Source organism: Setaria italica, chromosome II, assembly GCF_000263155.2.
Source record: "Setaria italica strain Yugu1 chromosome II, Setaria_italica_v2.0, whole genome shotgun sequence".
NCBI lineage: Eukaryota > Viridiplantae > Streptophyta > Magnoliopsida > Poales > Poaceae > Setaria > Setaria italica.
Window position 1 is genome coordinate 42,552,656 of NC_028451.1, and position 27,376 is coordinate 42,580,031.

At 46.3% G+C, this 27,376-nt stretch overlaps 4 protein-coding genes across 5 annotated transcripts; all 4 read left to right on the top strand.

Annotated features, from left to right (window-relative positions):
- The first annotated feature begins 785 nt into the window (after positions 1 to 785).
- LOC101756302 (chitin-inducible gibberellin-responsive protein 1) lies at positions 786 to 4,998 on the top strand. The gene is made up of 2 exons (XM_004957886.2): positions 786 to 946; positions 2,951 to 4,998. Exon 2 carries the CDS (start codon positions 2,982 to 2,984, stop codon positions 4,692 to 4,694), a length of 1,713 nt encoding a protein of 570 aa, XP_004957943.1. The 5' UTR covers positions 786 to 946; positions 2,951 to 2,981; the 3' UTR covers positions 4,695 to 4,998.
- A 946-nt stretch (positions 4,999 to 5,944) lies between these two features.
- On the top strand, positions 5,945 to 8,228 carry LOC101756705 (pentatricopeptide repeat-containing protein At4g18975, chloroplastic). The gene is made up of 5 exons (XM_004957887.4): positions 5,945 to 6,160; positions 6,393 to 6,483; positions 6,681 to 6,824; positions 6,963 to 7,175; positions 7,627 to 8,228. Exons 1-5 carry the CDS (start codon positions 6,054 to 6,056, stop codon positions 7,816 to 7,818), a joined length of 747 nt encoding a protein of 248 aa, XP_004957944.1. The 5' UTR covers positions 5,945 to 6,053; the 3' UTR covers positions 7,819 to 8,228.
- A 363-nt stretch (positions 8,229 to 8,591) lies between these two features.
- Positions 8,592 to 10,904, top strand: LOC101757120 (isopentenyl-diphosphate Delta-isomerase I). The gene is made up of 6 exons (XM_004957888.3): positions 8,592 to 8,876; positions 9,171 to 9,226; positions 9,325 to 9,404; positions 9,792 to 9,894; positions 10,108 to 10,245; positions 10,397 to 10,904. Exons 1-6 carry the CDS (start codon positions 8,602 to 8,604, stop codon positions 10,651 to 10,653), a joined length of 909 nt encoding a protein of 302 aa, XP_004957945.2. The 5' UTR covers positions 8,592 to 8,601; the 3' UTR covers positions 10,654 to 10,904.
- Positions 10,905 to 23,989: 13,085 nt separating this feature from the next.
- Positions 23,990 to 27,151, top strand: LOC101757504 (isopentenyl-diphosphate Delta-isomerase I). Of its 2 annotated transcripts, XM_004957889.3 has the most exons (6): positions 24,009 to 24,207; positions 25,466 to 25,521; positions 25,635 to 25,726; positions 26,216 to 26,318; positions 26,409 to 26,546; positions 26,704 to 27,151. In XM_004957889.3, the coding sequence occupies exons 1-6, from the start codon at positions 24,140 to 24,142 to the stop codon at positions 26,958 to 26,960; spliced, it is 714 nt and encodes a 237-aa protein (XP_004957946.2). In that variant the 5' UTR covers positions 24,009 to 24,139; the 3' UTR covers positions 26,961 to 27,151. The 2 variants fall into 2 exon arrangements, with proteins under 2 accessions (XP_014660125.1, XP_004957946.2); XM_014804639.2 differs by having other exon boundaries at positions 23,990 to 24,207; positions 26,216 to 26,546.
- Positions 27,152 to 27,376: the final 225 nt, after the last annotated feature.

The window sequence follows — 27,376 nt, forward strand, 5'->3', positions numbered from 1 at the left end:
ATACTTTAATACCAAAAGAAACACACGACAATTACGAATTTACGATGAACCGCAGTTTGAAATTATATAAGATGAACCAGTTATGTTATTACTGAAGTTTTGTTTTTCATTGGAGGAATTTTGAGCTGATTACCGATACCTTTTCACAAAAGAAAACTGTTGCCCACTCCTAAGTTTCTTGACGAAGGGAAAGACGGGCAACGGCATCGCATTCCTCCACCATCGCAATGGACACCACCCGGGCAGAGCTATCGCCCCTATCACCTCACTCTCCCTTGTCGCTTCCTGGGTGGTGGGCCCCGCTCCCACCAAAGGGCCCCACGTCACCATCTTATCTCTCCTCGCGCGCCCGATCAGACGGCCTGGACGCACTCGTCCGGACCGCCGAATCCATCCTCCCATGAGAGCCCTCCGATGCCGAACGGACGACCCACAGCAGGTTCAAAGCCCATCCACGTCAGGTCAAACGCGCGACCGCGTGCCCGCTCGCCGCGCGTCACGCGTGTCGTCGGCCCAGCGCCGCGCACCAGGCACGTGACCGCCCCGCGTCCGTCCCCTGGTTGCATCTCGGCCGTCCGTTACGGATCGAACGGGTGGTCGGTGGTGTCTGGTCCGAAGGACAGCCAGGGGCTGGCGGGTGGGACCGGGCGATGCGACGCGGGAGCGCTGACCGGCGGGGGGGGAGCGTGGCCGTGACGGCGTGAGGCGGGGCGGTAACGGTCGCCGTCGGGGGAGGGGGTATATAAAGCGCGGCGCTTTGGGGCTTCCCCTCTTTCCCTCAGATATAATTATTCGCAGCACACAAAAAGAGGGGGCGCAAGCAAGAGAAGGATTAGGACACGAGAACTCGCGGAAGAGAGAGAAGAAAAGCTAGGGAGGGAGGGAGAGAGAGGTGGTGCCCGTGCCGAGGTGGTGGAGTTGGGTCGGCCTGTGCGGATCGGAGGAGGTGAGAGCTCTCGTCCTCGTACCTCGTCTGATTCTGTGCCTGCTGCTGCGCTGCTGATTTTGCTTACTGCTGTTTTTTCATTTGGGGGCGGTTTGATCGGTTTGCGAGGGTGGAGATGGGGACTTTTGCGCTGTTTGGGGATGAGTCGTGAGCATTCGAGTAGCGGATGTGCTCATTCGATGGTTGGGTTTGATTTGGCTAGCTCAGGGGCACCGATTAGTTGGGGGATTTTTTATGCTGGTTTGAGCCAATTTCATCGGTTCGTAAGGATCAGGGGCCGCCCCTTTGGAGCATTTCGCCTCTGGCTTCGTCAGAGCGCGTCCATTTCAAGATTGATGGCTTGATCTTCTATGGGTGTGCCGTAGTGGCAGCTACCGTTGCGTTTTGCTGTTAATTTTCCGCTTCTTAGTAGGCGGATTGGGGGTAATTATGCTTCCCTTAAGGCTTTAGTTGGTATAACTAACTGTGCCGGGTTCATTTGTTGCTATATTTAGCTTGGCGTGCGGTTCACTTGATGGAAATTGAATCAAATTTATGGGGTTAATGAAGAACGCAGTAGCTTACTGCTGTTGTGAGTTGTGACAGGGAGTGGATACTGTGTAACAAATGTTCTCCACCGCAGGTGCTGAAACTTAGGATCCATTTGTTTCTTTGATGACGACGTGTTTTAGAAAATGCTATCCCACACCTGATTAGTCAATTTGACTTACCCTTCTTGATGTGAGAATTGGTTTTTCTGAGTAAAGTACCCCATCGGAAGAAGAACAAATCAAGGTTCTTCTTGGAGAAGGGGGTCTTTTAACTTACGATTTAGGATGGTCAAGCACCGTCCAGGATCCTAGAAGTTTCAGTCCTTTCAGAGTAGAGGCTATGCAATTTGGCTTCTTGTTTTAAGTGACGAAGTTGACGTTTGATTCAACTCGGTTGATTGGTCAAACTTCTTGTTGGGAGTTTTTTCTTGGGAATTCAGAGGGGAGCAATAGACTCTTTGTCAAACAACAGAGTCAGTCAATGTCCTTCAACAAATAGAGAATCTTAGAGGCTGCTTAAGGTTGGTCTTGATAGTTGGTCTAGAGGACGATCAGCAATCAAATAGTGTAGCCAATCCACTTCCACCAACTAGAGAATGTCGGAGGTTGATTTACTTAATTATTAGAGCTGTCCATAGGCGTGCTGAAGCATGAAGGTGGTGTATGAGGCTGTATTTTCTTGATAGGCTGATACTTTTTTCTGAGAGTATGACAAATTGATAATTGAATACCATCCTTTGTTTCTTGTGTGCCTCTAGTAAAGTCTAGTTTCATGTTTTGTTTCTTGATTTTGACATTCTGAATACACAAACTAAATGTCTAAGGACTCTTTGGTTTTGAGGGTAGAACGGTGTAGCTACTGGGATTATTGGAAAAATGATCGAGATACTTTGTAAACATAGTCCTGGCTAACTGACCCTTGGAGTGGCAGTAAAAAATTGATGATATAATGAAATAGGTTGGCTATTTTTGCAACATAAAGATTCCTAAAATTGTACATAACTGGATGCAAATTGCAATTATGTTCAGTTAATGTTTTTCCATCCTCTTATAGCACATCTACTATATCTCCACTGTTATATTTCTTGGTAACACAGTAACAACTGCAAAATGATATGTAGGTAACTGTCTGGAACTACCAGTACGAATGCATCTGTTTACTCTTTTAGCATTCTTTTTTTTTATTAGTTTGATTGATTCAACTTCTCGTAACGCCTTGGTGATAATTCAATGGCAAACGTGTCATTGTGCTCATCTCATATATTCTGGTGATCCTCTTGAAGGATTTTTTTAGTTATTAAGGTCCACTTTTTTTAGCTAAATTCCTTTCATTAGTTCAGAGATTTAGATCTAAATAATGCTTGTTTCATTAGTTCAGAGCTTTAGATCTAAATCAACATGTTCTCTTCTGGTTGTTTGCTGCATCTTACTTCAAATAAGTTGTTCATAGTTTCCTATCTTCTGCTATGTACAGGTCATGAACAGCTAATGCCCATTCATTTATTATGGATTTGCACCAGTTGTTAAAGTACAGATTAACTGGTGCTAACGTCTTCTACGAATTTCCCACAGAGAACAACTTAGCAAACAATCCCTGGCCAGGTACTCCACTGAAGTCGGAATTCAGCAACTCCCCGTACACTCCCCTTTCAGCCCAGCTTGAGTGTGACAATTTGTCTGCTATTAGCAACACTCCAGATAACCAGAGTTCCACAGAAACCATTTCAGCACAACCAATATCACCGCTAGAAGTTGACAGCTCCAACAGACAGGCAGGTATACTTTGGGAAAACACCCAAGTGAGACCTGATCACTTGTACACTACATCAAGGCATAATATGCAACACGCTTTACGGAAAATAGAGACTGTTCTGATGGCACCTGATGCTGATGATGCTGCCACTAGCACCAAGCATGAGTTTGAGGAACACAAACCTGCTCCGCTGATGAGGCAGCGGTCAAGGACATGGAGTCATGAATTAAGGCAGCCATCACCAGGAGTTGTCCGGACACAATTTGCATCTGGATACCCCACAGCAAGCTATGAATTCCGCCCAGAAAAGCGACAAAGGGAGTTAAGGGAAGATCCGCAGAGCATGGTGAAGCAGTTGTTAACAAAGTGCGCTGAAGCATTAAGTGAGGAGAGGATAGAGGAGTTCCTTAAGCTTGTTCAGCAAGCTCGTGGAGTTGTATCAATTACTGGGGAACCAATACAGCGGTTAGGTGCTTACCTTCTTGAGGGTTTGGTTGCTAGACATGGAAACTCGGGTACGAACATATATCGTGCTTTGAAGTGCCGTGAGCCGGAGAGTAATGAACTTTTGTCCTACATGAAGATTTTATACAATATCTGTCCGTACTTCAAGTTTGGCTATATGGCTGCTAATGGGGCAATTGCAGAGGCATTGAGAAATGAGGACAAAATCCATATAGTTGATTTCCAGATTGCTCAAGGGACACAATGGATAACACTGATCCAAGCACTAGCTGCAAGGCCTGGGGGTCCACCACATGTGCGGATCACTGGAATTGATGATCCAGTGTCAGAGTACGCCCGTGGTGAAGGTCTGGACCTTGTAGGGAAGATGTTGAAAAGCATGTCCGAAGAATTCAGGATACCTCTGGAGTTTACCCCTCTACCCGGTGTCTATGCCACCCAAGTCACAAAAGAAATGCTAGACATCAGGCCAGGCGAAGCACTTGCTGTCAACTTCACTCTGCAGCTACACCACACCCCAGATGAGAGCGTGGACGTCAACAACCCACGGGACGGGCTACTCCGGATGGTGAAAGGGCTGTCCCCGAAGGTGACCACGCTGGTGGAGCAGGAGTCGCACACCAACACGACACCGTTCCTGATGAGGTTCAGCGAGACCATGGACTACTACTCGGCCATGTTCGAGTCGATTGACGCGAACTTGCCACGGGACAGCAAGGAGCGGATCAACGTGGAGCAGCACTGCCTTGCCAAGGACATCGTGAACATCATCGCCTGTGAGGGGAAGGACCGGGTAGAGCGGCACGAGCTCCTGGGCAAGTGGAAGTCGAGGCTGACCATGGCTGGGTTCAAGCCGTACCCGCTAAGCTCGTACGTGAACTCGGTGATCAGGAAGCTCCTCGCCTGCTACTCCGACAAGTACACCCTGGAGGAGAAGGATGGCGCTATGCTGCTCGGCTGGAAGAGCAGGAAGTTGATATCTGCTTCTGCGTGGCACTGACAATAAGTTTCAGAAAAACATAAGTAAACACCTTCTCTTACATATAAATATATATAGTGAATTCCCTGGTCTGTTTTCCCAGAAAAGGTTTTCTTTGTTGTACTTGTACAGGATGCTGTATCCTTAGTTTTTCCCTAAATTGTAGACCAGGATAAACATTGACATTAGATTGTAGCTGTATGATAATTACAATTTTCTTATGTCCGCCCCTATCAGTCTTATGGTATGTACCTCTCGAAGCTTGCTCTTGTTGATCGGCAACCTGCTGAGATGCTTAACTTTTAATGCTCTTTAGTCTTGAGTATGCAATGTGTCTTGGTAACATGCCCCTGGGAAGGAAGATGGAATTTCAGTCTTAGCACATACGAATGTTTGTCACTGCGAGATCGAATTTTGTAAAGGCAAATGTAATGTTGTTTTGATTTGTGAATGGTACATCATTCACTATGTATGGTCTACCTTTCTGCGAAGACAATGGGTACTGGTGCTGACTGCTGAGACAGGGTAAACGACAAAACCGGCAATGCTGACACCAAGTGGTGATGTTACTATCTCCGAAGAAACTGAGTCTGTCGTCTGAAATTCAGGGCCACAATGCTCCACAGCATCAGCATGGGTGCACGCGGCACGGTGTCAGAGGCTCAGAGCATCCAAAACAAGCGACAACCATCCGGTTCATCCAAACTTCAGAGTTTAAGCTAGAATGAAATGTTCCCTGTCCTCAGACACGTATGATAGTGATACATTGGTACAAACATTGCATGGCTGCCAAAGTTCTAGCACTACTCAATCATGTCCCTTGCGTAATCCGAATTCCGAAAAGTGAAAAAGGTGATTAACAAAAGTTGGGCACGATGTTTCTTTTTCCCAGATAAGTATTAAGAATCAACGAAAGAGGTTAGATGATAAAAGCAGTTCCATGATAAAAGGATGGGATTCGTGGTTGCTTCTCCAAGGCATTTGAGCTTTAGCATGGTCAGCGCCCGGTGTAATACGGCACTTCAAAGTTTAAAACCTATCAAGTATTCTTTGGAACACAGAAACTTTACTTTACCGAAATTCATGATGAAAAATCCTCGTGCCGTCTGGTCCAGTCGAGCCCATCCGCCTTTCTCGCTTAACCGGGCCAAACCTAATCTGCTAAACAAACACCAAGTCGAACCTGCTACAGCCCGAAATCCAACTAGGCCTACGCGGGTCGATCGGCCCGGACCCCAGAGCCAACAGGCCCATAGCGCTGGAGCTCTCCCGTCAGCAGCGTCTGACGACGACCTCCCCCAACCCCACCGTGTCCAACGCTATCCGATTCGGCCAGTCCCCTGCTTCGCCGGAGCTCGGCCGAGAGGGAAGGGCTGGGCCATGGCGGGAGCCTTCGCTCTCCGCCTCGCGCCGCGTCTCGCCGCGGTGCCACCGGGGAGGGGGAAGGGCGGTGGAGGAGCCAGCCGCGGTGCAGGCAGCAGAGCGCTGTAAGTGGGGATAGGTTCCTTCTCATAGGTCATAGCTTGTATGTGCTGGTTGCCCTCGCCTTGCTCCGCGCTCCTGTTACTTGGTTATTTGGTTAGGTCTCGCTTTCTGCTCTTAATGGGACCTGTTACTTTCATGCATGATCTTCATTTGTTCAGTTTGCAGGTTGCAGATGTGCAGTCTGACCTGTTCTTCATCAGTTAGCAAATTGATTTACATTTACTATGGTCATAGGGTGACAAAGAAACCAAACAAGGAGCACCATTTGTGGATCAGGAAGGAGACAGCTGGGTCAGGGAAGAAGGCTCTCCGTCTTATTGATACTGTAAGATATAAGACCTCTTTATTGCACTTCAGTTAGCCTCACCTGACATGTGAAATATGTTGACCGAATCACTGCTTTTGTTGTCATTTCTCTTTGACTATGCTCTGATTAGGAAGAATTAGTTATTCTGACATCGATCTGTCATGTTTAAGAAACTGATGTGTTCTCAAATCAGTCTGTGAAAACATATCTTTTAGGTTTCAAAGTTACCAAATGAAAAGGAAGCTATTTATGGTGCATTAGACAAGTGGAGTGCTTTTGAGCCTGAATTCCCTATTATAGCAGCAGCAAAAGCTCTGGGGATGTTGAAAAGGCGAAGAAAATGGTTAAGAATCATCCAGGTATGGTTGCTGTTGGTAAAACCTATTAGTTACTATTGTGCCAAGGGCATAGCTATTTCTTATTTGATTGTGTTATCACTGCTTTCAATAGGAAGCTAGATTTCTCACACTCCTATCAATTTTTACTGCTTTTCACAGGTAACTAAGTGGTTGATGACCAAAGGCCAGGTGCTGACATGGACAACGTATGACACACTTCTGCTGGCACTTTTTATGGATGGAAGGGTAGACGAAGCTGAGTCTATTTGGACTACTGTTATACAGACTCATACGCGCTCAGTGCCCAAGAGGTTGTTCTCTCGGATGATCTTGATGTATGACATTCACCATCATCCAGATAAAGTTTTGGAGGTACATCTTAATCATTTTTACTTTCATGTGGTTTCTAGCTTTCTTCTATTCCAACTGTATTTGTTGACCGGTTCATGAATGATTCTTTGGCAACAATTATGAGTGAATTTTTTTTATTGAGACCATAATTATGAGTTGATCGATGCTTTAGGGCTGAAAAGTAGGCAAATCATGTGCAGTTCAGTGTTCTTAATAGTGTTAACTGTTAACCAGTATTCTTGGTCACCAATCTAGTACTGGTTATCCAGCCTAATGTGCCAGTTATGCAGCCTGACTGACTGGTTGTATGGGAACAGGATGGGAACCCATTCCTGGTCTGGTTTTTGGTCTAGCAGACATGTTTCCATTGCACTGGTCTAGTTGGCTGGTCAGAGTTGAAACTTGAAAGTTTTTTATTTGGTTCAAAACAAGATGCTTGGAAATCTTACTCTGTTCTTGTTTCCAATTTCAGATATATGCTGACATGGAGGAATTAGGGGTGCGTCCAGATGAGGATACAGCTAGGCGGATTGGAAAAGCATTTGTGGCTTTCGGCCAAGAAGAAAAAGAGAAGTACGTCCTTGATAGATACTTGAAAAAGTGGAAGTACATCCATTTCAATGGTGAGCGTGTTAGGGTGCGGAGGGATGGACCACTGGCATAGCAACCATTATCTGAAATTCTTGGAGCCATCAATATCACCTCGGTTGGGAAGATGCCCATTACTGTCTCTACGATGGCCATAGACAGTTATGAGCATTGCTCCTACATGAGATGGGACAATGCCGAGAGGTTGATTTGTATTGCTCTAGGCTGCGGGAAAAATGGAAAGGCGCTGGGTGGAACTACTAACATGATACTGTGCTAATTTTGGTATTGTGTAGCATCCGCTAGCTGTGATGGTTTTAAGTTGTAAGTGTTTGTGTAGGGGAGTTCATTGTCATAATCCCGTGCTATGCTATGGTCTAATTTGTCTTTGTGAACCAAATCTGTACCAACTGGAAGTTGTGGTGGCCCTTACTGTGCTTACTTTTGAAGAACGATATCTGACGATTGGGCCTCATGTCTTTGATATTGCACGTGCAGAGCATTTTTTTTTGTTTTCTTTTACGATACGCTGTCAAGTTGCTGTATTCTTCTTATGATCTGTATCATCAATCATGCGCATATTTTGCATATAAATCTCTTTAAAGTGTATCCCTTTCGTTCTCATAGTTCCTCGGCAAGTGATAATGCGAGTTGCATCCCGTATGTTCTGGCTGGCAGCCGGGGAACCAAGGCCGCTCTGCTCCGGTGCTCCAGAGCGGGCGGGTGAGCAGCCAGCCAGCCACACGAAGCGAAGCGGTGGTTGGCCGCTCGCGCCTGTCGCGTGCTCGGACGCTTCCCTCCCTTTTCACTTCTCTTTTAGCAATTCGATCCATTGCTAAAATTGGTATCGAAACATGGCATGCCAAAATTGGTCCGGCACATGTTTTGCCCCGGTGCTGCCGGGAATCTCCGCGCGCCATGCCGTCTGCCAGCCGCCAGCCGATCCCCTGCCGTTATTTATCTCCCCGCACGGCTGCACACACTCCATCGGCAGCCGCAAACGCCTTTGCCATCGCGTCGCGCTCCTCCGATCCTCCGCCGCGACCAGAGAGAGAGAGGGAGGGAGATGGCCGGCGCGGTGGGCGACGACGCCGGGATGGACGCCGTCCAGAGGCGGCTCATGTTCGAGGACGAGTGAGCGCCCCTTCCTTCCCATTCTTCTCCCGTTTTTTCGCGAAGTTAGAACTTGAACTTTAGTTCTCTATTCATAATAGTACTTTCGAAAAGGTTATGCAACTCTACTTCACTTACCTATTTGGGCTTCAAATTCATGTTGGGCCTTCATCAACTTGGGCCTTCGGGCCACACATAATGGATCATGCATGTCTCTCTAATGCTGCTATTCGTACTGACCGATATCTGTCTGGTGATACTCCTCATTCATTCCCTGAATTCATGTTCCCACCACGTTGCTTGGTTATTTTGCAGATGCATGTTGGTGGATGAGCAGGACAATGTTGTTGGCCATGCTTCAAAATACAACTGTGAGTTCCAGTCCCCTCTGCGTATCCTGTGGCCTGCTGATGTCCTTCGAATTGGCTGCTTCTACTGTACTTGACTAGTCCTTTGTGTGGCATGCTAGGCCATCTGTTGGAAAAGAATCTGCTCCATAGGGCCTTCAGTGTGTTCCTTTTCAACTCAAATTGTGAGCTGCTACCCCAGGTTTGGAATGTCCTTTTTGTTCTGCACTTGTATGATCTATTCTCCAATTCTGTCGTGCTACTCGATTTTTATCTACACCTGGCAAAGTTTTTAAATTTCCAGTTTTTGGGATTAATGTTATGTTTGAAATGGAAACTCATGAAGTCCCAAGTTACTCTGGTAGCTTATAACACTAGGATCTCCTGCTGGAAGTTCGGTTCATGCCTTGAATCACCATAAAGACGAACACCCATCGCTTAGGATGACGCATTAAATACTTGTAGATGTTACTATTTCTCTGATCATATATAAGGCAGTAACTTCTTAAGTTGCATTCTTGCTAACGTCACTATCCTATTATTCTTCAAGTTTGTTTCTTTCAAGTATCTTTCTACTCCTTTTCTGCAGCAAAGGTCCGCAACAAAGGTTGCATTTCCTTTAGTTTGGAGCAACACCTGCTGCAGCCATCCTCTGTACCGTGAGTCTGAGCTCATCCAGGAGAAAGACCTCGGTATGTTACAGATAATGCCTGTTCGCTTCAGCTTATTCAGCCGGCTTATCAGCCACCAAACAGTGTTTTCCTCTCACAACAAATCAGCCGTTTCGGCTTTTCAGCCAGCTTATAAGCTGAAGCGAACATGCCAAATGAAGCTTGTAAACTCAAACTGTCTGCTTCCATTTCTCGTTCTCCTTCAGTAACAATCAGCTACCTGTTGTTCTCCAGGTGTCAGAAATGCAGCACAGAGGAAGGTCCTGGATAAGCTGGGCATCCCAGCTGAAGATGCCCCGGTCGATCAGTTCACCCCTGTCGGTCGGATGCTTTACATGGCCCCGTCTGACGGAAAATGGAGCGAGCATGAGCGTGAGTCTTTGCATCCATTCAGATATTCTTTGAGGGGTGAATTATTGGTCGACTGAATATCCAAGCCTTGTTTCAAATAGACACACCTGAACTGAATATCCTCAGCACAAACTCAACGTTAACGCCGGTTCCTTTGGTCTCCCATCCTCAGTTACCCACATGCTGTTCATCGTCCGGGACGTGAAGCTGCATCCGAACCCGGACGAGGTCGCCGAGGTCAAGTACGTGAACCGCGAGCAGCTGAAGGAGCTCATCAGGAAGGCGGACGCCGGCGAGGACGGCGTGAAACTCTCTCCCTGGTTCAGGCTGATCGCCGACAACTTCCTCATGGGCTGGTGGGACCATGTCGAGAAGGGCACCCTCAGTGAGGCCGCGGACATGGAGACCATCCATAACCTGAAGGAGTGAAGGACCATGTTGGCCTTTCCTGCGCTTATACATCATCTGAATAAACAGTAGGCTCTGACGATGCCACTGCTGTAATAAGGAATTCAGGCTCAAAAACACTCAACTTGTCTAATGCTGAATAAATAGCTTCCTTTTCTTTTTTGAAATTTAAATAGCTTCATTTCCATTTGGAACATTGAAACCTAAAAGATATGTTTCCACAGGCTGATTTGAGATGTTCTTAGACATGATAGGTCGATGTCAGAATAACTCTTGCTAATAATCAGAGCATAGCAAAAGAGAAATATGGCAACAGAAGAAGTGATTTGGTCAACATATTTCACATGTTAAGTGAGGATAATTGAGGTGTGATAAAGAGTTCTCGTATCTTACAGTATCAGTAAGATGGAGAGCCTTCTTCACTGACTGTTAGAATATATATGTATAGTAATAGATTGTGTTGTACTATGTTTACTTGTACACCAAGTCTTGATGTCTATATATATATATGAAAGGTCACCCCCTTCTAGGATGTGTGGTGTTTCCCCCAATTCTATCTCTCTACATGGTATCACGAGTCCGGAATCCTCCGATTCGTCCACCTTCCGCTGCCTCCTCGTCGTGCCCCCCGGCACGTGCGATCTAAACCCTCGCGCCGCCATCCCCCGGCCGTGTGCCCACCCACCACCTCGCGCCGTTGGTTCCCAGGCGCGCGATCCTCCCCCTTCCCTTGCGATGCTGCTCCAAGCGCACGATTCCCTCTGAGCCGCCGGTCTCCCTCAGCTGCGCACACCTCCTCCCGATCGCATCTACTAGGCCATTGGTATCTCCTGCTGCGCTTGTCCATCCCGACATGTGCAGCACCGGTGATCCTGCAGCCATGTCAACCACCTCCACCTAATCCTCGACTACGGCCGTCACCTTTCTGCTGGCCGGTGAATTCGTCGGGCCCCTCTTCGTCAGCCCCTATGCCACGGTGGCCGTCAAGACCCACGTCACATGGCGCTCGATCTGCAGGCCTCCAACTACAACAAGTGGTCCTACTTCTTCCGTGCCATGTGCGGCAAGTTCGGCCTCATGCCGCACATCAACGACACTGCCCCTGCCAGCCCCACCGATCTAGCCTGGGCGCGCAGGTGGATTGCTGCATCCGCAGCTAGCTCTACGGCTCAGTTTCGGATGTCGTCCTCGACCTCGCCATGGATGGCACCGACCAAACCGCTCGTCAGCTCTGGGTCGCCATCGAGGAGCTGTTCCAAGCTAACAAAGCTCCCCGCGCCATCTTCTTGAGCCATGAGTTCCACTCGATGACTTAGGGAGACCTGTCGATCAATGACTACTGCCACAAGATGAAGACAGCCGCCGATGCGCTCCACGATATCGGCCATCCCATCTCCAAGCCCAGCCTCGTCCTCAACCTGCTCCGTGGCCTCAACAAGTGCTACTCCAAGACCGCCGACAACATTGCAGGGTCTTCTTTGTCTGATCCAGCTGTCTGATCCACAAATGGTGCTCGTTGTTTGGTTTCTTTGTCCCCTTATGACCATAGTAAATGAAAATCAATTTGCTAATTGATGAAGAACAGGTTAGAGTGCACACATCGATCATAATCTCAGAAGCAGACGCTGCATACCGAATAAATGAAGATCATGCATGAAAGTAACAGCTCCATTTAGGAGAGGGGGACCCAACCAACTAATTCCGTAACAATAATTATGAGTCAATTTATTCAGACCATAATTAATTGCTTCATGTAATCGCAACTTTGTAAGACTTGGCATGCTTCTCCTGCCGTCTTATAAAAATAAATAAATAAAATATAATCTTGGTCACCCATCCAGTACTGGCCCAGTCTAATCGGGCGATTATGCAGCCTGACTGCTTGTGAGTTGACTGAGTTTGCATTCCTGGTCTCTGTTCCTGATCTGGTTGGTATTTTTAGTCTAGCACTAGCAGCCTGTCTGTTTTTATAGCACTGGTCTAGTTGGCTGGCCAGAGTTGAAACTTAAAGCTTTTTTGTTCAGAAAAAGGGGCTTGAAAATCGTACTCTGTTCTTAGGTCTATGCTGACATGGAGGAAGTAGGAGTGCATCCAGATGTGCCGCTGACATAGCAACCATTATCTGAAAGTGAAATGCTTGGAGCCATCAATATCACTTCGGTTAGGAAGATGGCATTACTCCCGCTACGATGGCCATAAACAGTTTTGTGCATCCCTCCTATATGAGATGGACAATGCAAAGAGGTTGATCTGTATTGCTCTAGAGTCTTAGTCTTTGGGAACAGAATAAGAGCGGCTGGGTTAGGTACTGTGATGGTTTTGACTTGTATTTTGTCCTTGTGAACCAAGTCTGGTGGTACCATGTGGAGAAGGGCACCCTCAGTGAGGCCGTGGACATGGAGACCATCCACAACCTGAAGGAGTGAAAGGGCCATGTTGACCTTTCCTGTGCTCATACATCTCTGGATAAACAGCAAGAAACTGACGGTTGGTGCTGCTGTAGTAAGGAATTCAGGCTCAAAACCACTCTAGTTTGTGTAATGCCCAAAACATAGCTTCCTTTTCATTTGGAACATTGAAACCTAAAAGATATGTTTCCACATAATGATTTGAGATCTTTCGAACAACAGACTGATTTGAGAACACATCAGTTTCTTAGACATGATAGGGCGATGTCAGAATAACTAATTCAAGCTAACCAGAGCATAGCAAAAGAGAAATATGGTAACATAAAAAGTGATTTGGTCAACATATTCCGCATGTTAAGTGAGGATAATTGAGGTGTGATAAAGAGTTCCCATATCTTAGATCATTCTCAATGCAAGTTTCATGAGAGTTCCAAACCCATTAAATAACATGCCACATAGGTAAAAATGGTGATATGACATAAAATTTATGAAGAGAGAGAGGAGTTGGGTTTCACGGGGATGAAACCCCGTGTACACGGTTACCTAGACTTTGAAACTCTGATGAAACCCCCATTGAGAGCAATTTGTTTCATCTTCGTAACTTCTGTCGATCCTATATGTCCATGGTTAGTGTGTCACTACTTAATTTATGTACAATTACAAGTGGTTACATATTCATATGGCATATTTGATCTCAACAATATACAACAATTAAATATCACGAGTAGACTATGAAATCGTGATATGAAACTGTGCATTGTGAGGGGTTGTTTCATTCATCAACTTAAATCTTTAAAGATGATGTGGTACTCTTGGAAACGGTGTAACGAAACTCTCCGCTAAGAATGACCTTGTACTATCAAGAAGATGGAGAGCCTTCTTCACTGACCCAGCTGTCTGATCCACAAATGGTGCTTCTTGTTTGTTTGGTTTCTTTGTCACCCTACCACCATATTAAATGCATATCAAATTGTTAACTGATGAAGAACAGGTTAGAGTGCGCACATCATAATCTCAGAAGCAGTTGTGAACAAATGAACATCATGCATGAAAGTAACAGCTCCATTTAGGTGAGGGAGACCCAAATAACTATAATTCCGTAACAATACTAATTATGAGTCAATTTATTCAGACCATAATTATGAGTTGAGTGATGCTTTAGGGGGTGGAAAGTAGACAAATCACGTGCAGTTCAGTGTTCTTAAATACTAATGTTGACCGGTATTCTTGGCCACTGTTGTTTAATTTAGCTTAAATGAGTACGCATAATTGTTTAAGAGTTGGAGAGTTAGGCTCCGTTTGATACACAATGCTAAACTTTAGCACCATCAAATGGAGTGCTAAAGTTTAGCACTTGGGGTTGTTTGGATACAGTGTTAAAGTTTAGCACCTTGGGTGAGAAATGACTACATTGCCCTCATTTATGACTGGCTTGGGGAAAAGTGGAGAGGAGAGAGAGGGGGCAACTAGGGAAAAAGTAGGCTGGGGACCACTTTTAGCACCCATTAGCACCTCTTGGGTGTGTTAAAGAAAACAAGGGTGCTAAACTTTAGCACTCACCTTTTAGCATCCCTGGTTGGAAGTTCAAGTGCTGAAAGTGTGCTAAAAGTGAGGTGCTAAAGTTTAGCACCCCTTTCCAAATACCTCCTTAACTATTTCATGTAATCGCAACTCTGTAAGACTTGGCATGCTTCTCCTACCCTCTTTTAAAACTAAATAAATAAATAAAATCATGTAATCGCAACTCTGTAAGACTTGGCATGCTTCTTCTACCCTCTTTTAAAACTAACTAAATAAATAAAATCTTGGTCATCCATGGTCCAGGCTAATCGGGCGATTATGCTGCCTGATTGGTTGTGAGTTTACTGACCTCGCATTCCTGGTCTGTTCCTGATCTGGTATTTTTAGTCGCAGCAGCCTGTATTGACTTTAGACCTGAGGCTAAAGTATCTTTAGTCCCGAGTAAAAAATAAGGCACCGAAAAAACATCAACAGGAGGAGCTTTAATCCCAGTCGTAAAGATCTGGCACCGACGTCCCCCTTTTATCCCGGTTGGAATTACCAACCGGGACAAATGAGGGGCCTTTAGTCTTGGTTGGTGGCTCCAATCGAGACAAAAGGTCCTCCCCACGCGCACCCCCCTCTCCACACAATAATATCTTCTCCTTTTCCTTATCTCTCCCCTTTTTCTTCCACCGGCGCCTCCTATCTCCTCCCTCTCCTCCTCTCTCGGGCAGGCACCCTCTCCCCTTCCTCTCTTCCTCTCCCACCCCATCCCTCTCTGCTCCCCTCCCCTTCCCCCTCTGCTTGCCCCTTACTGGCAGTGAGGAGCGCTCTCTTCCTCTCCCACCCCATCCCTCTCTGCTCCCCTCCCCTTCCCCCTCTGCTTGCCCCTTACTGGCAGTGAGGAGCGGTAGCGAGGAGAGGGCAGGTGGTGGCACGCGGGGCGGAGGCCGGGCGACGCGCGGCCAGCCGACGGGCGTGGTGGCTTTTTTTTTTTTTTCAAAATTTTTAGTCCAGGACTAAAGGATCTTATTTTATCTCGAAAAATTAGTTCCGGATGGATTTTCAGAATTTTTGAGTCCTACCAACCGGGACTAATACTCAATTCTCAAGTAGTGCTGGTCTAGCTGGCTGGTCAGAGTTGAAACTTAAATCTTTTTTGTTCAAAAAAGGGGGGCTTGAAAATCGTACTCTGTTCTTAGGTATATGCTGACATTGAGGAAACGAGGAATTAGGTAGGGGTGCGTCCAGATGTGCCACTGACATAGCAACCATTATCTGTGCGGTGTTCTTGTCCTGTACGATGTCTTCATTGCCGAACGCCAGTTGAAGCTGCCTGTGTATGGCTAGAACGCTGCTGTCTTCTGAAGTTCCTCCGATTCAGGTAATGATATAAGCGCATGTGTCTGGTGTGAGCCATGAATGCCAGTCCATGTGCCGGGACAGCGACCACCAACCGGTTCTTCGTCATGGGACCTGGACCGTACCCTGCCGGCCTGCCGCCGGGCGAGGGCGACAGGCGCGGCTGCTGGCCTGCTGCCGAGCGGGCCGCGATCGCTCCAGACGCTTCCGTGCCCCCCGCGAACGACGACCCGGTGCCATCAGACATCAGTTCTACTTGAGCCTCTCGCCTCTCGGTTTCGATCGCCCGCGGATGGCTGCGGATGTCCGCAAATAATGAGGCATCGGGGAGCGTTGGTGGGTGGTTGTTCGGCCATCATTCATCCGTCGCGACTCCCACGTATGGCCGCGTCGATAGCGACGATCGCGACGCGACGGAGACGACGACGACAAGTGCGGTGATGCCCGGTCGCTGCATCGCCGGAAGAGCACAAGTGGCTCCAGTAGTTGCGGTGGCGCGCCGCTTATCTATCCAGCCCTACGCCCCTACCCTCTCGCGCGTCATCTCGTGCGGCCGGCAGCCGTGTCGCCATCGCCAAGGAAAAGGGCTCCGACGAGAGGTGGCCCCTAAAAATCTCTTGGATCTCGGACAACCACCAGCGTCTGCTTCTGCTTTCCTCAGAGAGTGTCACTCTCCTCGCACATCATGCACCTCTGTAAACTACTCTCCTTTTTTCGCTTTGCCCTTAGAAAACGCTCCTGGATCTTGGACGGTAGCTAGCTTTGTGCCAGGGGAGGCTCAGATCGGATCGATATGCATCGGACCAGAATTTCGAAACTTTGCCCCGGATCTGGAAGGATTGCTTGTTGCAACATTTCGCTTAAATTTTATATCTTGTACAACGGGATTGAATTTGTTGTGGGAAAAAATTGTGCGTCGACAAACGCTACACACTACTGTCACGTACTCAGTTATTTATAGATAGATTTTCAAAGGTTTCAAAGCGAAAATCCCTTCCGGAGGTTGTGTACTCCGGTGGGCATTTCATCTGCCGTAGGATTTCCAATCAACGGAGAGAGTAGTGGAAAGATGCAGATTAGGGAATAAATATTCTGTCCTCATTTAATGTTTCCCAACGCCACCTGCTACAGCCTGACCCTTCCCCTTCCCCGATGCGCTCTCTGAGCCTCCCCCCACCCCACCACCACCTTTCATCCTCTCACTTTCTCTCTCTCCTTTCTCTCACGCCAGCACGAGGAAGCGGAGGGGGGCGAAGTGAGCGGCCGGCGATGGTGGCGCTCGGCGACGTGTACCACCCTAATTTTCAAACTTTTACAAATTAATAAAATTTGCTAGAATTTCTAGAATTTATTTGAGCTTAGGGATTTAAGGATTTTCTAAGGTTTTATTTAATTTCCTAGATATTCAAATATTTTTCTAAAATTTAATTAATAAATCATAGGAGTTCATTATTGCATTCATGCAGGTGCATGAATTTTGGTTGTTTGAATTCAAATTTGTATTTAAATTTATTGATTGAATTCCTTTTAAACAATAGAAAAATCCTTTCTTTTTCCTTCTCTTTTTCTCCCTCTTCTTTCATCCCTTAGCAACAGCAGCGTAGTGACCTAGCAGGCCGACCCATTCCCGCCGCCGCCCTCGCAGCCTAGCAGCGTCGGCCGCTCCTTCGCCCAACCGCTGACAGGTGCACCCCACCCGTCATCCCCTCCTCGCAACCGCACCCACGCCCGACTCAAACTCGAGACCTAGCTCAAGTCCCGGTCGCACCCCGCGTCCGCCTCCGACCTTGGGCTCGCACGCCAAGGCCAAGCCCCTGGGCTATAAAACCGCACCGCGGCCGCACCCCAAAGCCCCCACTAAACCCTAGCGCCCCCCCCCCCCGCCTTGAGCCCCAGCGTCGTCGCGCCCGAGCTCGAACCCGCCGCCATCGATCTCTACCACCGCCGCTACCTTCCCGTCGATGAGATCATCGTCCGGAGCTTCACAACGTGGTAAGGAAGCCACCCGTGTAGATCCCGTGCGCTCCCGTGCCCTCTTCGTGCACACAAGCTCGCCGGAGTTACCTCCACGTCGCCTCGCGCTGTCATCACCTCGGCCGCCACGGAATCTACCTAGATCGGTTCGCCGCGCCGCCAGCTTCGTTCCGAGCCAGTCCCATCAAGAACCGTGGACCGCTGCTCGAGCTACACTCGATTCCGGTGAGGTAGCCGCCCGCCACCGCCGCCTCCGTTGCCTGCGTCACCGCCCATCTCCTTCCAGCTGACCGCAGCTATCCGATCGGGCGCCGACGGCCTAGATCAGATCTGACTGGGTCAAGACCGGTCAACCCAAGCCATGCGTGCTGCTTTTGCAAAAAGGCCCCTACTTTCTCTTATTTGCACCCGAGATCCATCTAGTTCAAAAGTATTTCAATCTAACTCCTTTTTCTTCTATTTTAGCCCCTACTCTTTTATAAAATTCCGCCCACCGTCCTGTTTGGTCATTTTATGCGTTAGACCTTCGGTTTATATGTTTAATGAGGTTTTAGCCCTTGGTTTCTTTAACTTTAGCCCCTGGAAGTTCAGTTTTCTCATAGTTAAGCCCCTGAACCTTGTTTAGCTCATATCTTTAGCGTTTTAAATTCGTACCGATTCTTGTGCCTATGAGTTCTTGTTGACGCATAGATTAGTTTTATGGTCTTGTTTTGCTCCGTTGCTACTGCTTGATGTAATGTTTTCTTATTTTAGCCCTTTGTTTGCTTGTATATGATCGTGTGATGCGAATAGAAGGATCGCAATTCGAGGGATTTGAAGAGCAAGGCTTTGCAGACTTTGAGCAGCAAGACCAAGGTCATGAAGGCAAGTCATGCCCTTGATCACAATTTGATCCTATGCAACCTTTACTTTCATGTTCAATACTCATATGCTATGCACTTTAAGTATATAAACATGATGGGTCCTATTTAAGGTGTGCATAGTTTTATCCTTACACCTTGATCAGCCTAGGTTTACTTTAATGTTGGGTAGTTCTTGCTTAGTTACTCTAACTGGGTATGGTGGTATTAATGGACCAATGCTTAAACTTATTTTATTTATGCTATACCTTCCATATTAATAAGATCACCATGCTTAATTGGAACATGGAGCGACCACTTAGAAAAATAGTACAACCATAAGAACTACATGACTCTGATCTTTGCTAATTAATTACAGACTCTAGTTTGAAACGGTCTTACTGAAAGGGCAAGAAGGGTGGCGGCAGATGGGGTATAACCCGGCCCTCAGACTGATCTGCTCTACGGTAGCTTCGAAGTCTTGAGAGGTTTTATGCTCTGCTACTGATCCAGAAACCTTAGTGGGCTACTTCTTATTAGAGAATCTTTGTAAAGGTCTCGTAGCGTCCCTATGCAATCACACCTCGAAAGTCTGGTATTATGCCTAGCCCGCACAACATGATTGGGTCTAAAGTTCTTTTGAACTTTTACGCGACTTGTGGGTAAAGATGTACAACCTCTGTAGAGTGTAAAACTGTTATAACAGTCGTGCTCACGGTCAAGAGCGGCCTGAACCCTCACATGATTAATTTATCAGAAGTTGAATTAAATTGTTGTTATCTTTATTTATGTTCATGCTTAATGTGGGTGGTATAAACTTATACTTAGTAATTGCTAATAAAACTTGACCAACTAATTAAAATGTTGAAATGCTATTAAACCATGGCCTATCCTTGCATAGCGTTATACTACACATTCCTCACGTTGCTGAGTACCAACCATAAGTGTACTCACCCTTGATAAAACCGCTGCTCAAGCCAAGTCAATGTTGAGGAGGTTCTTGAAGACTTCAAGGAGTTCTACGCGTATGTGTGCCCCCAGTCAACTGCCTGTGGAGTCGTCATCATCGTTGGAGTTCCACTGCTAGAATAAAGACTCGTTTTGCTATTCGAATTAAATACTTTTGATCATGGTCATGTAATAAATATAATACTCTATTTACGTTATGGTATTGTTTATGGTATTTACTGAAGTCATTGCATATGTGAAATTTGATCCTAGCGCACATGTAATTTATTCATTTGGTTTTGCCTTTAAAACCGGGTGTGCCAGTCGGCATGCTCCGTGCTACGCGTGAGGGGCTGGATCATCTCCATTTTTGTCTCTCTTCCCATGGTGCGCCGCCGGACCTGCCCATGGAAGAGGAGCTCGGGTTCCCCAAGACCCCAACCTTGTCGGTGTGCTTCCGTCCTTGGTGAGCACATGGTTTCTCCAATCTCTTATCCCCCTCCCCTGCCTTGCCATGTCCGGATTGCTAGCGACCGCAACCTAATATTCTCTCTCAGATTCGCCAGTTCCATTCGCGGGGAGGCACGGGAGTGGAGATGCATGAGCTCGTCACCGGAGCCAGAGCATCTGTGGAGCCACCCTTCCCAAACTTGGCTCGTTGCGCAGGGAACCAATAAGCAATGGACGGTGAGTGGAGGACCACATATTCGTGAAAATGTCCATGGCGGCACCAAGATGTCTATGCTTCCCGCCGCCGGTGGCGGCGGTGGAGGAGGAAGGTCAAGGGTGTTAACGAAATTTTGTTGCTTTTCTTGAACATCACCAAGAACTTTTTGGTGATTTTTTTCAGTGACTTGCAATTTTTTTGTGTGTGCATGAATAGTCTTGAATCTTGTTGCTTTTCTTGAACATCAGCAAGAACTTTTTGGTGATTTGTTGCAGTGCCTTGCAATTTTTCAATTTATGAATGAACATGCCTGATGATGCATGATATTTCTTTGGAGTACTTCACGTGCGCATCTATTTTTTTCTATATAAATATGAACTTACAATTTCTAAGAAGAAAAATATTTCCCTTGAAAATATGATGAGGATGAAAATAACTTTTGCAATTGACAAATGCAAAAAAAATTGTTAACTCTGAGTTGTTTATGAGAAAGAAAACACCAAATACTTTGATATAAAACAAATAAAGGTGGAAGAACCTTGATGATTGTGCGCAAGTGCCTTGGTCCTTTTCTTCAATATAGCATAGTGTTTGATGGTGTCTGAACTGTTTTATTAGGGAGTGTTTGGATCTTTAATCCGGACTAAAATTCATGTCACATCAAATATTCGGAGGCTAATTAGGAAGACTAAACGTGAGCTAATTATAAAACTAATTACACATACGGAGGCTAATTCGCGAGATGAATCTATTAAGCCTAATTAATCCATCATTAGCACATGTTTACTGTAGCATCACATTGTCAAATCATGGAGTAATTAGGCTTAATAGATTCATCTTGCAAATTAGACTCCATCTGTGCAATTAGTTTTATAATTAATCTATATTTAATACTCCTAATTAGTATCTAAAATTCGATGTGACAGAAATTTTAGAAGGTTCTAAATAACCACACACCCCCTTAATTACTTTGATAAATCATCCTACATGTTCTCTCCCATATACGTGTCCACAGGAGAAAGATGCCCGACGGGGCACATACCCACCGAATTGCCTAGTCCTGAGTCTGACGATGATCCAGATCCACACCATGAGACCGCGCGGACCATGTGGGTCTGACTCTGACCGATCTGCCCGACCAACGAACACGAGCCGGACCAGTGGGCACACACTGACTCGGCTCGATCATGCTCCACGAGAAAAAAAAAACATTCCCGTTGTTTAGTACCAGCCTACCAGGGGCAGTTTGGTTTGGAACCATTTTCATAAAAAAAAATAAACAAGTTCAAACCAATATTTGCTAGTGTTTACTACAACAATTTTTTGGCAGCATTGACCAGGTTTGGTCGTCATTTGGTTTGCTGACAATCTCTGACGATCCTTATGACAGAATTTGGGTGTGGTGACCAAGTTTGTTAGGATCTCGGAGTGCCAGTTCAATTGTACCCAGCTCATGGATTTCCAAATTGGTGGGTAGCATATGTTGTCCGCAAACTTAACAACGCTAATTAAGTTTTTCCAGCCAAAGTGTTGCCAACTCATGGATAGCTAAACTTATACCATAATTTCTTTTTTACCAGGAAAATCAGGTTACATATGCGTGACACCTTCCACTTCAATTCCTTCCTTTTCTACTTTCTCCTTTTCCTTTCCCCCACTTCTATGTTGCATATGCGCAACTTCAATTCCTTTTTATTACTTTCTCCTTTTCCTTTTCCCCACTTTCCCCCCTTATTCTCTTTCTCTCCCCCCCTCCTTGCGAAACACATTACACACAAATGCTCATATAAACATACACACACTCAACTCTATGAATACACACACAACCCTACCCCTATGATTACCTTTGATAGACTGAGCTGACGGATCCTCGAGATTAACGAAATCACCATTGGTGCCTGGTTATCAACGGGTACGTCACCTACCACCAAAAGAATAGCCGGTTAAATCAAAAATACGACCACCAGCCCCGAGTAGAGTATTCGAACCCTGGTGGGCATGTTTCACCACAAGAAATCTTACAAGCTGAGCGTCTTATCCTTTTTTTCTCCTTCCTCCTTGCTAAACAATAGTGATCTACAAACACTTTATTCCCCTATTCTTTTTCTAAAAATAAGGGATCTTCAAAGTTTTTTCAAAAAAATTAGAAGAATTTCACAAATAACTTGTTTGAAGAAGTTTCTAGAAAACTTATTTGATCAAGTTTTAATGAAAAGATATTTAAAGAAATTTGGAAGAACTTCTCTTGGAAATTACTTATCCTAAAACGTTTTCTTGAAGAGTTCTACTGAAATTTGTATATGGAGATATCTCATGTGCCTTTAAACACATGGCTCCTAACAACTATGCTTCTAGAGGCCTTGACAATGACACTATCAGGTAGACCTAAACAAATTTAAGCTCGGTCTGGGCTTAGGCTGGACCGACAAAAAGCTCAAAATGTTTCGGACCCAAAGTACGTGCCAAGAGTCCAAGACAACCCAAGAAGAGCTATTGGGCCGTTTTCAAGATGCTCGTTATTTTCATGCATAAAAATAAAAATTCAGATAAGTAAAACCAATGCCATGCCTTGACCTAATGTAGTCATCGACGGGCTTAGTCCGACAGACTTGAGGGGGGCTAAATTTGCTTAGGTCTAAACCACTATAAATCTTGTTTCATTTCGGCACTTGGATGCAAGGCTTGTAAATGGCCAACTGTCCCTTTGTGAATTGACGTTTATTTCCAACCATATTGTACTTGAAAGTTTCGTTGGAAAGTTGTATTGAAAATTTTGGTAAAACAGTTATCTAGAGAAGTTTGAAAACATTCAAAGTTGTCAAGAAAGAGAAGTTAGTAAAAAGGTAAAGCCAAGGGAGGATGGAGGATTTTGTCGCTTTATGGTCGGATTGTGTGCGTCCCAATTAAAAACTTATGTATTTTAACACCCCTCTATAGCCAAATTTTAGACCATTAGATCTCCATTAATATTTCGTCCAACTACTCTCGTTCTTTCTTCTTCCTCTCGCCTTCTTCTTCAATGCACCAATAACGCCACTGCCGCTTGAATAGTGCGTCCTCTACCCACCCCCTCCTATCGTCTCCAACGATGGTTTCCTCACCACTACGCTAACCAGTCGGAATGAGTTCCAACCTCGTGGTCCTTTCATTAACCATCCTCTACCATTCCGGATGGTGACTCACCTTCCCTGTCTTATCGACCCACTTAGTAAACCTCTTTTAACATCCTTGCACCGGCGGAGCTTCATTGTGACCGAAGGGGGGCCATGGCCCCCCTGGTTTAGAAACTTTCCTTTACAAAAGAGTAGTTTTCATCGGAGATTAACTCAAAAGCATCAATTTCACTATACATTTGGGTTAATTTCTTGGATGGGCCCCTGATATCTTCCTCAAGCTCCGCCTCTGCACCCTTGGCCCTCCTCTAAATACGGAAATCTTCATTGGAACTAAAGAAGGTAAAGAAAAATTCAAGTGTGTGTAGGACTAACATTGGGTACCAAATTTGGTCCGGCACAATGCTTTGCCCGGACGGGGGCGAGGGAAGTACATGGAAGGGGAAAAACCTGGCTGGACCCGGCCGGGAATCTCCGCCCGTCGCACGCCCACCGGCATGTGGGGCCCGCCACGCCGTCCGCCAGCCGCCACCCCGATCCCTCGCCGTTATTTATGTCCCCCGCTGGACCCGTTCCCTGGCACTCCGGCTCCGCTCCCCGCAGCGCTCACGCTCCCCACGGCCCACGCTCTCGGCAGCCGCAAACGCTCCTCCATCTCTCTCCTCCGCCGCGACCCGAGAGAGGGAGGCAGGCATGGCCGGTGCGGCGGGCGACGACGCCGGGATGGACGCCGTCCAGAGGCGGCTCATGTTCGAGGACGAGTGAGCGCCTATTTTTCCCCCCCGTTTTCCTCCCCTGCCTCCTTCCCCCGTCGTGTGCCTTCCCGTCTGCGTTCGCGTATCCGCGATCTGCTTGTCCCGAGACGCGCATCTGGGTCTGCACGATTGCTATCGCCGCCGGGGTTCCGTTTTCTCGGTTGCCCAGTTGTGTGTCCCGCCGGATCTCGCGGGGGCGGTTTGGTTTTGTGCCCGTGGTAGGGATGTGCTCGAGAAGTTTGGAACACCGTGTTTTGGTCTCACGTGCTTGATGTGCAATCTCGTTCTGTACTTGCTGTGGGTGTAGTCGGCTAGCCGGCTAGGACTGCAAAATTCCGGCATGCCGTGCGTGCGCACTGTAGTCTAAGCTCAGTAGGTGAGGGGGGAACAGAATTTCAATGGATAAGGAAGAATAACTGTGCTGTTTTTTTGGCATGTGGAATAAAGGGTTCACCAAGTATTTTAACGATGATTTGCTACTGAATATCTGAAAAATTGATGAGTTTCAAAAAAATTTAGAGTGTAAAATTTGATCTACAATGTGGTACTAGAAGAAGGGTCCTGGATGGCTGAGTGCTTTTCATTGTCAGGGAGATGCTATGCCTAGTTACCTATTGTCTGTTCTTTATGAAAGTTAGTACACAATTATATTCCTGTGTGGGGTCTTTCTGATATACTCCCTCCGTTCCAAATTGTAGGTCGTTTTGACTTTTCTAGATTCATAGATATTATTATGCATCTAGATATAGATATATACTATGGGCCTGTTTGGATACTATGGGCCTCAAATAGAGTGCTAAAGTTTAACACATTGGGGTGTTTGGATGATGTGTTAAACTTTAACACCTTTGGTGGGAAATGACTCCATTGCCCCCTCATTTATGGCCGGCGGAGAGAGAGGGAGGAGAGAGAAGGGGTAACCTGAGAAAAAGTGGAGAGGGGGACCACTTTTAATACCTTTAGCAAGTTTTAACACCCCCTCTATGTGTTTATGAAAAATGGGGTGTTAAACTTTAACACCCCACTTTTAACACTAGTGTTTGGATAGGAAAGTGTTAAAAAGTGTTAAAAGTGGGGTGTTAAACTTTAACACCCCCTTCCCAAACAGGGCCTATATCTAGATGCATAGTAAAAACTATGCACCTAAAAAGGTCCAAACGACCTACAATTTGGAACCGAAGGAGTAGTTATTTATTAGTTACTTGTTTTGGTGATATTCAAGTCAAAATTTATTTTGTGACCACGCTGCTTGGTTATCTCGCAGGTGCATTTTGGTGGATGAGCAGGACAATGTTGTTGGCCATGAATCAAAGTACAACTGTAAGTTCTATTCTGCTCTGCGTTTCTGGTTAAATTCCATGCCCTGTTGATGTGATGTCATTCCAATTGGTTGCTGGAACTGTACCTGACTACTCATTTGTACGGTATGCTAGGCCATCTGATGGAAAAGATTGAATCTGAGAATCTGCTCCACAGGGCTTTCAGTGTGTTCCTTTTCAACTCAAAATATGAGCTGCTACTTCAGGTTTGGAATTTCCATTTTATTGCGACTTAGTATGATATATTTTTCAATTTTGTCGCGCTACTCAATTTTTATCTACACCTGGCAAAGGTTTTAAATTTCCAGTTTTTGGTTTAATGTTATGTTTGAAATGGAAACTCATGAAGTCCCAAGTTACTCTGGTAGCTTATAACACTAGATCTGCTGGAAGTTGGGTTCATGCCTTGAATCACAAATAAAGACAAACAACCATTGCTTAGGATGATGCATTAAATACTTGTAGATGTTATTTCTCTGATCATATATATGGCAGTTAGCTCTTAAGTTGCATTAGATGCTGTGACTCCCTGTAGATCTTATCGTTACATATTACATAAGCAACTTTCTCCCTGGGACAAACATGTCGAGTAGCTACAGAAAATTGTCTGGATTCAATGTTTGGGATAATAAATTGTCACTATCCTATTAATCTTCAAAACGTTGATTATAAGTATCTTTCCACTCTTTTTGCAGCAAAGGTCTGCAACAAAGGTTACATTTCCTTTAGTTTGGACCAACACCTGCTGCAGCCATCCTCTGTACCGTGAGTCTGAACTTATCCAGGAGAACTACCTTGGTACGTTACAGAAAATCTTGCAAACTGAAATTGTTTGCTTCCGTTTCTCATTTTCTCTCTGTAATAATGACTTAACCTTTTGTTCTTCAGGTACGAGAAATGCAGCACAGAGGAAGCTCCTGGATGAGCTGGGCATCCCAGCTCAAGATGCCCCGGTTGACCAATTCACCCCTGTTGGTCGGATGCTCTACAAGGCTCCATCTGATGGAAAATGGGGCGAGCATGAGCGTAAGTTGGTTTCACAGCCTTGGTTCGTCATAGTCATGTTCATTAAAAGCCAGTTAAATCATTAGAATGATCCGTACAAGCAAATCATTGTTGCTGGAAGGTGTTTCACCAGAACCACTCAGTTGCTAACGCCGGTTTCCTTTCTCCTCACCCGCAGTTGACTCCATCCTGATCATGGTCCGGGACGTGAAGCTGCAGCCGAACCCAGATGAGGTCGCGGACGTGAAGTATGTGAACCGCGAGCAGCTGAAGGAGCTGATCCAGAAGGCGGACGCCGGCGAGGACGGCATGAAGCTCTCCCCCTGGTTCCGGCTGATCGTCGACAACTTCCTGATGCGCTGGTGGGATCATGTGGAGAAGGGCACCCTCAGCGAGGTCGTGGACATGGAGACCATCCACAAGCTGAAGGATTGAGGGGCCACTGCCAGACGTGGCTCCAGTGACCTCGTCGCCCGACGTTGCTCTGCCGCATGCTTGTCGCTCGTACCTAAGAGGGTTTGCTCCTGTGTGCCTATTGGCCCTATTGAGAACCAGATCGTTTGTTTAACCAGTGTTTATACCTCGGCCGAATAAACAGCAATAAGTTTGACCTGTTCGTCCCGTCATATGGTGTCATTGGTACCAATTCCGCACTTGTAGCTTCGATAGGATTTCCTGTAATTTGAATAGGCTGCTGCTTGTTGTAGCAGGTGGTCTGTAGCTGCGAGGATCCACGCCGGCGGCGGCCGCCGCCAGCCTGCGCGATTAGCCTGTGGACTGCAGCCAGCCCTGTTGCTTTCTTGGCTTCTGGTAGAAGATTATTTCTGAACCATGAGCTTCTGATAGAGGAT

Coding starts and splice junctions, on each gene's coding strand:
- LOC101756302 (XM_004957886.2), top strand. CDS start 2,982: ATGGATTTGCACCAGTTGTTAAAGTACAGATTAACTGGTGCTAACGTC.
- LOC101756705 (XM_004957887.4), top strand. CDS start 6,054: ATGGCGGGAGCCTTCGCTCTCCGCCTCGCGCCGCGTCTCGCCGCGGTG. Junction 6,825..6,962: donor AATGGTTAAGAATCATCCAG/GTATGGTTGCTG, acceptor TGCTTTTCACAG/GTAACTAAGTGGTTGATGAC. Junction 7,176..7,626: donor ATCCAGATAAAGTTTTGGAG/GTACATCTTAAT, acceptor TTCCAATTTCAG/ATATATGCTGACATGGAGGA.
- LOC101757120 (XM_004957888.3), top strand. CDS start 8,602: ATGCCAAAATTGGTCCGGCACATGTTTTGCCCCGGTGCTGCCGGGAAT. Junction 8,877..9,170: donor CGGCTCATGTTCGAGGACGA/GTGAGCGCCCCT, acceptor GTTATTTTGCAG/ATGCATGTTGGTGGATGAGC. Junction 9,405..9,791: donor ATTGTGAGCTGCTACCCCAG/GTTTGGAATGTC, acceptor CCTTTTCTGCAG/CAAAGGTCCGCAACAAAGGT.
- LOC101757504 (XM_014804639.2), top strand. CDS start 24,140: ATGGCCGGTGCGGCGGGCGACGACGCCGGGATGGACGCCGTCCAGAGG. Junction 24,208..25,465: donor CGGCTCATGTTCGAGGACGA/GTGAGCGCCTAT, acceptor GTTATCTCGCAG/GTGCATTTTGGTGGATGAGC. Junction 25,522..25,634: donor CCATGAATCAAAGTACAACT/GTAAGTTCTATT, acceptor ACGGTATGCTAG/GCCATCTGATGGAAAAGATT.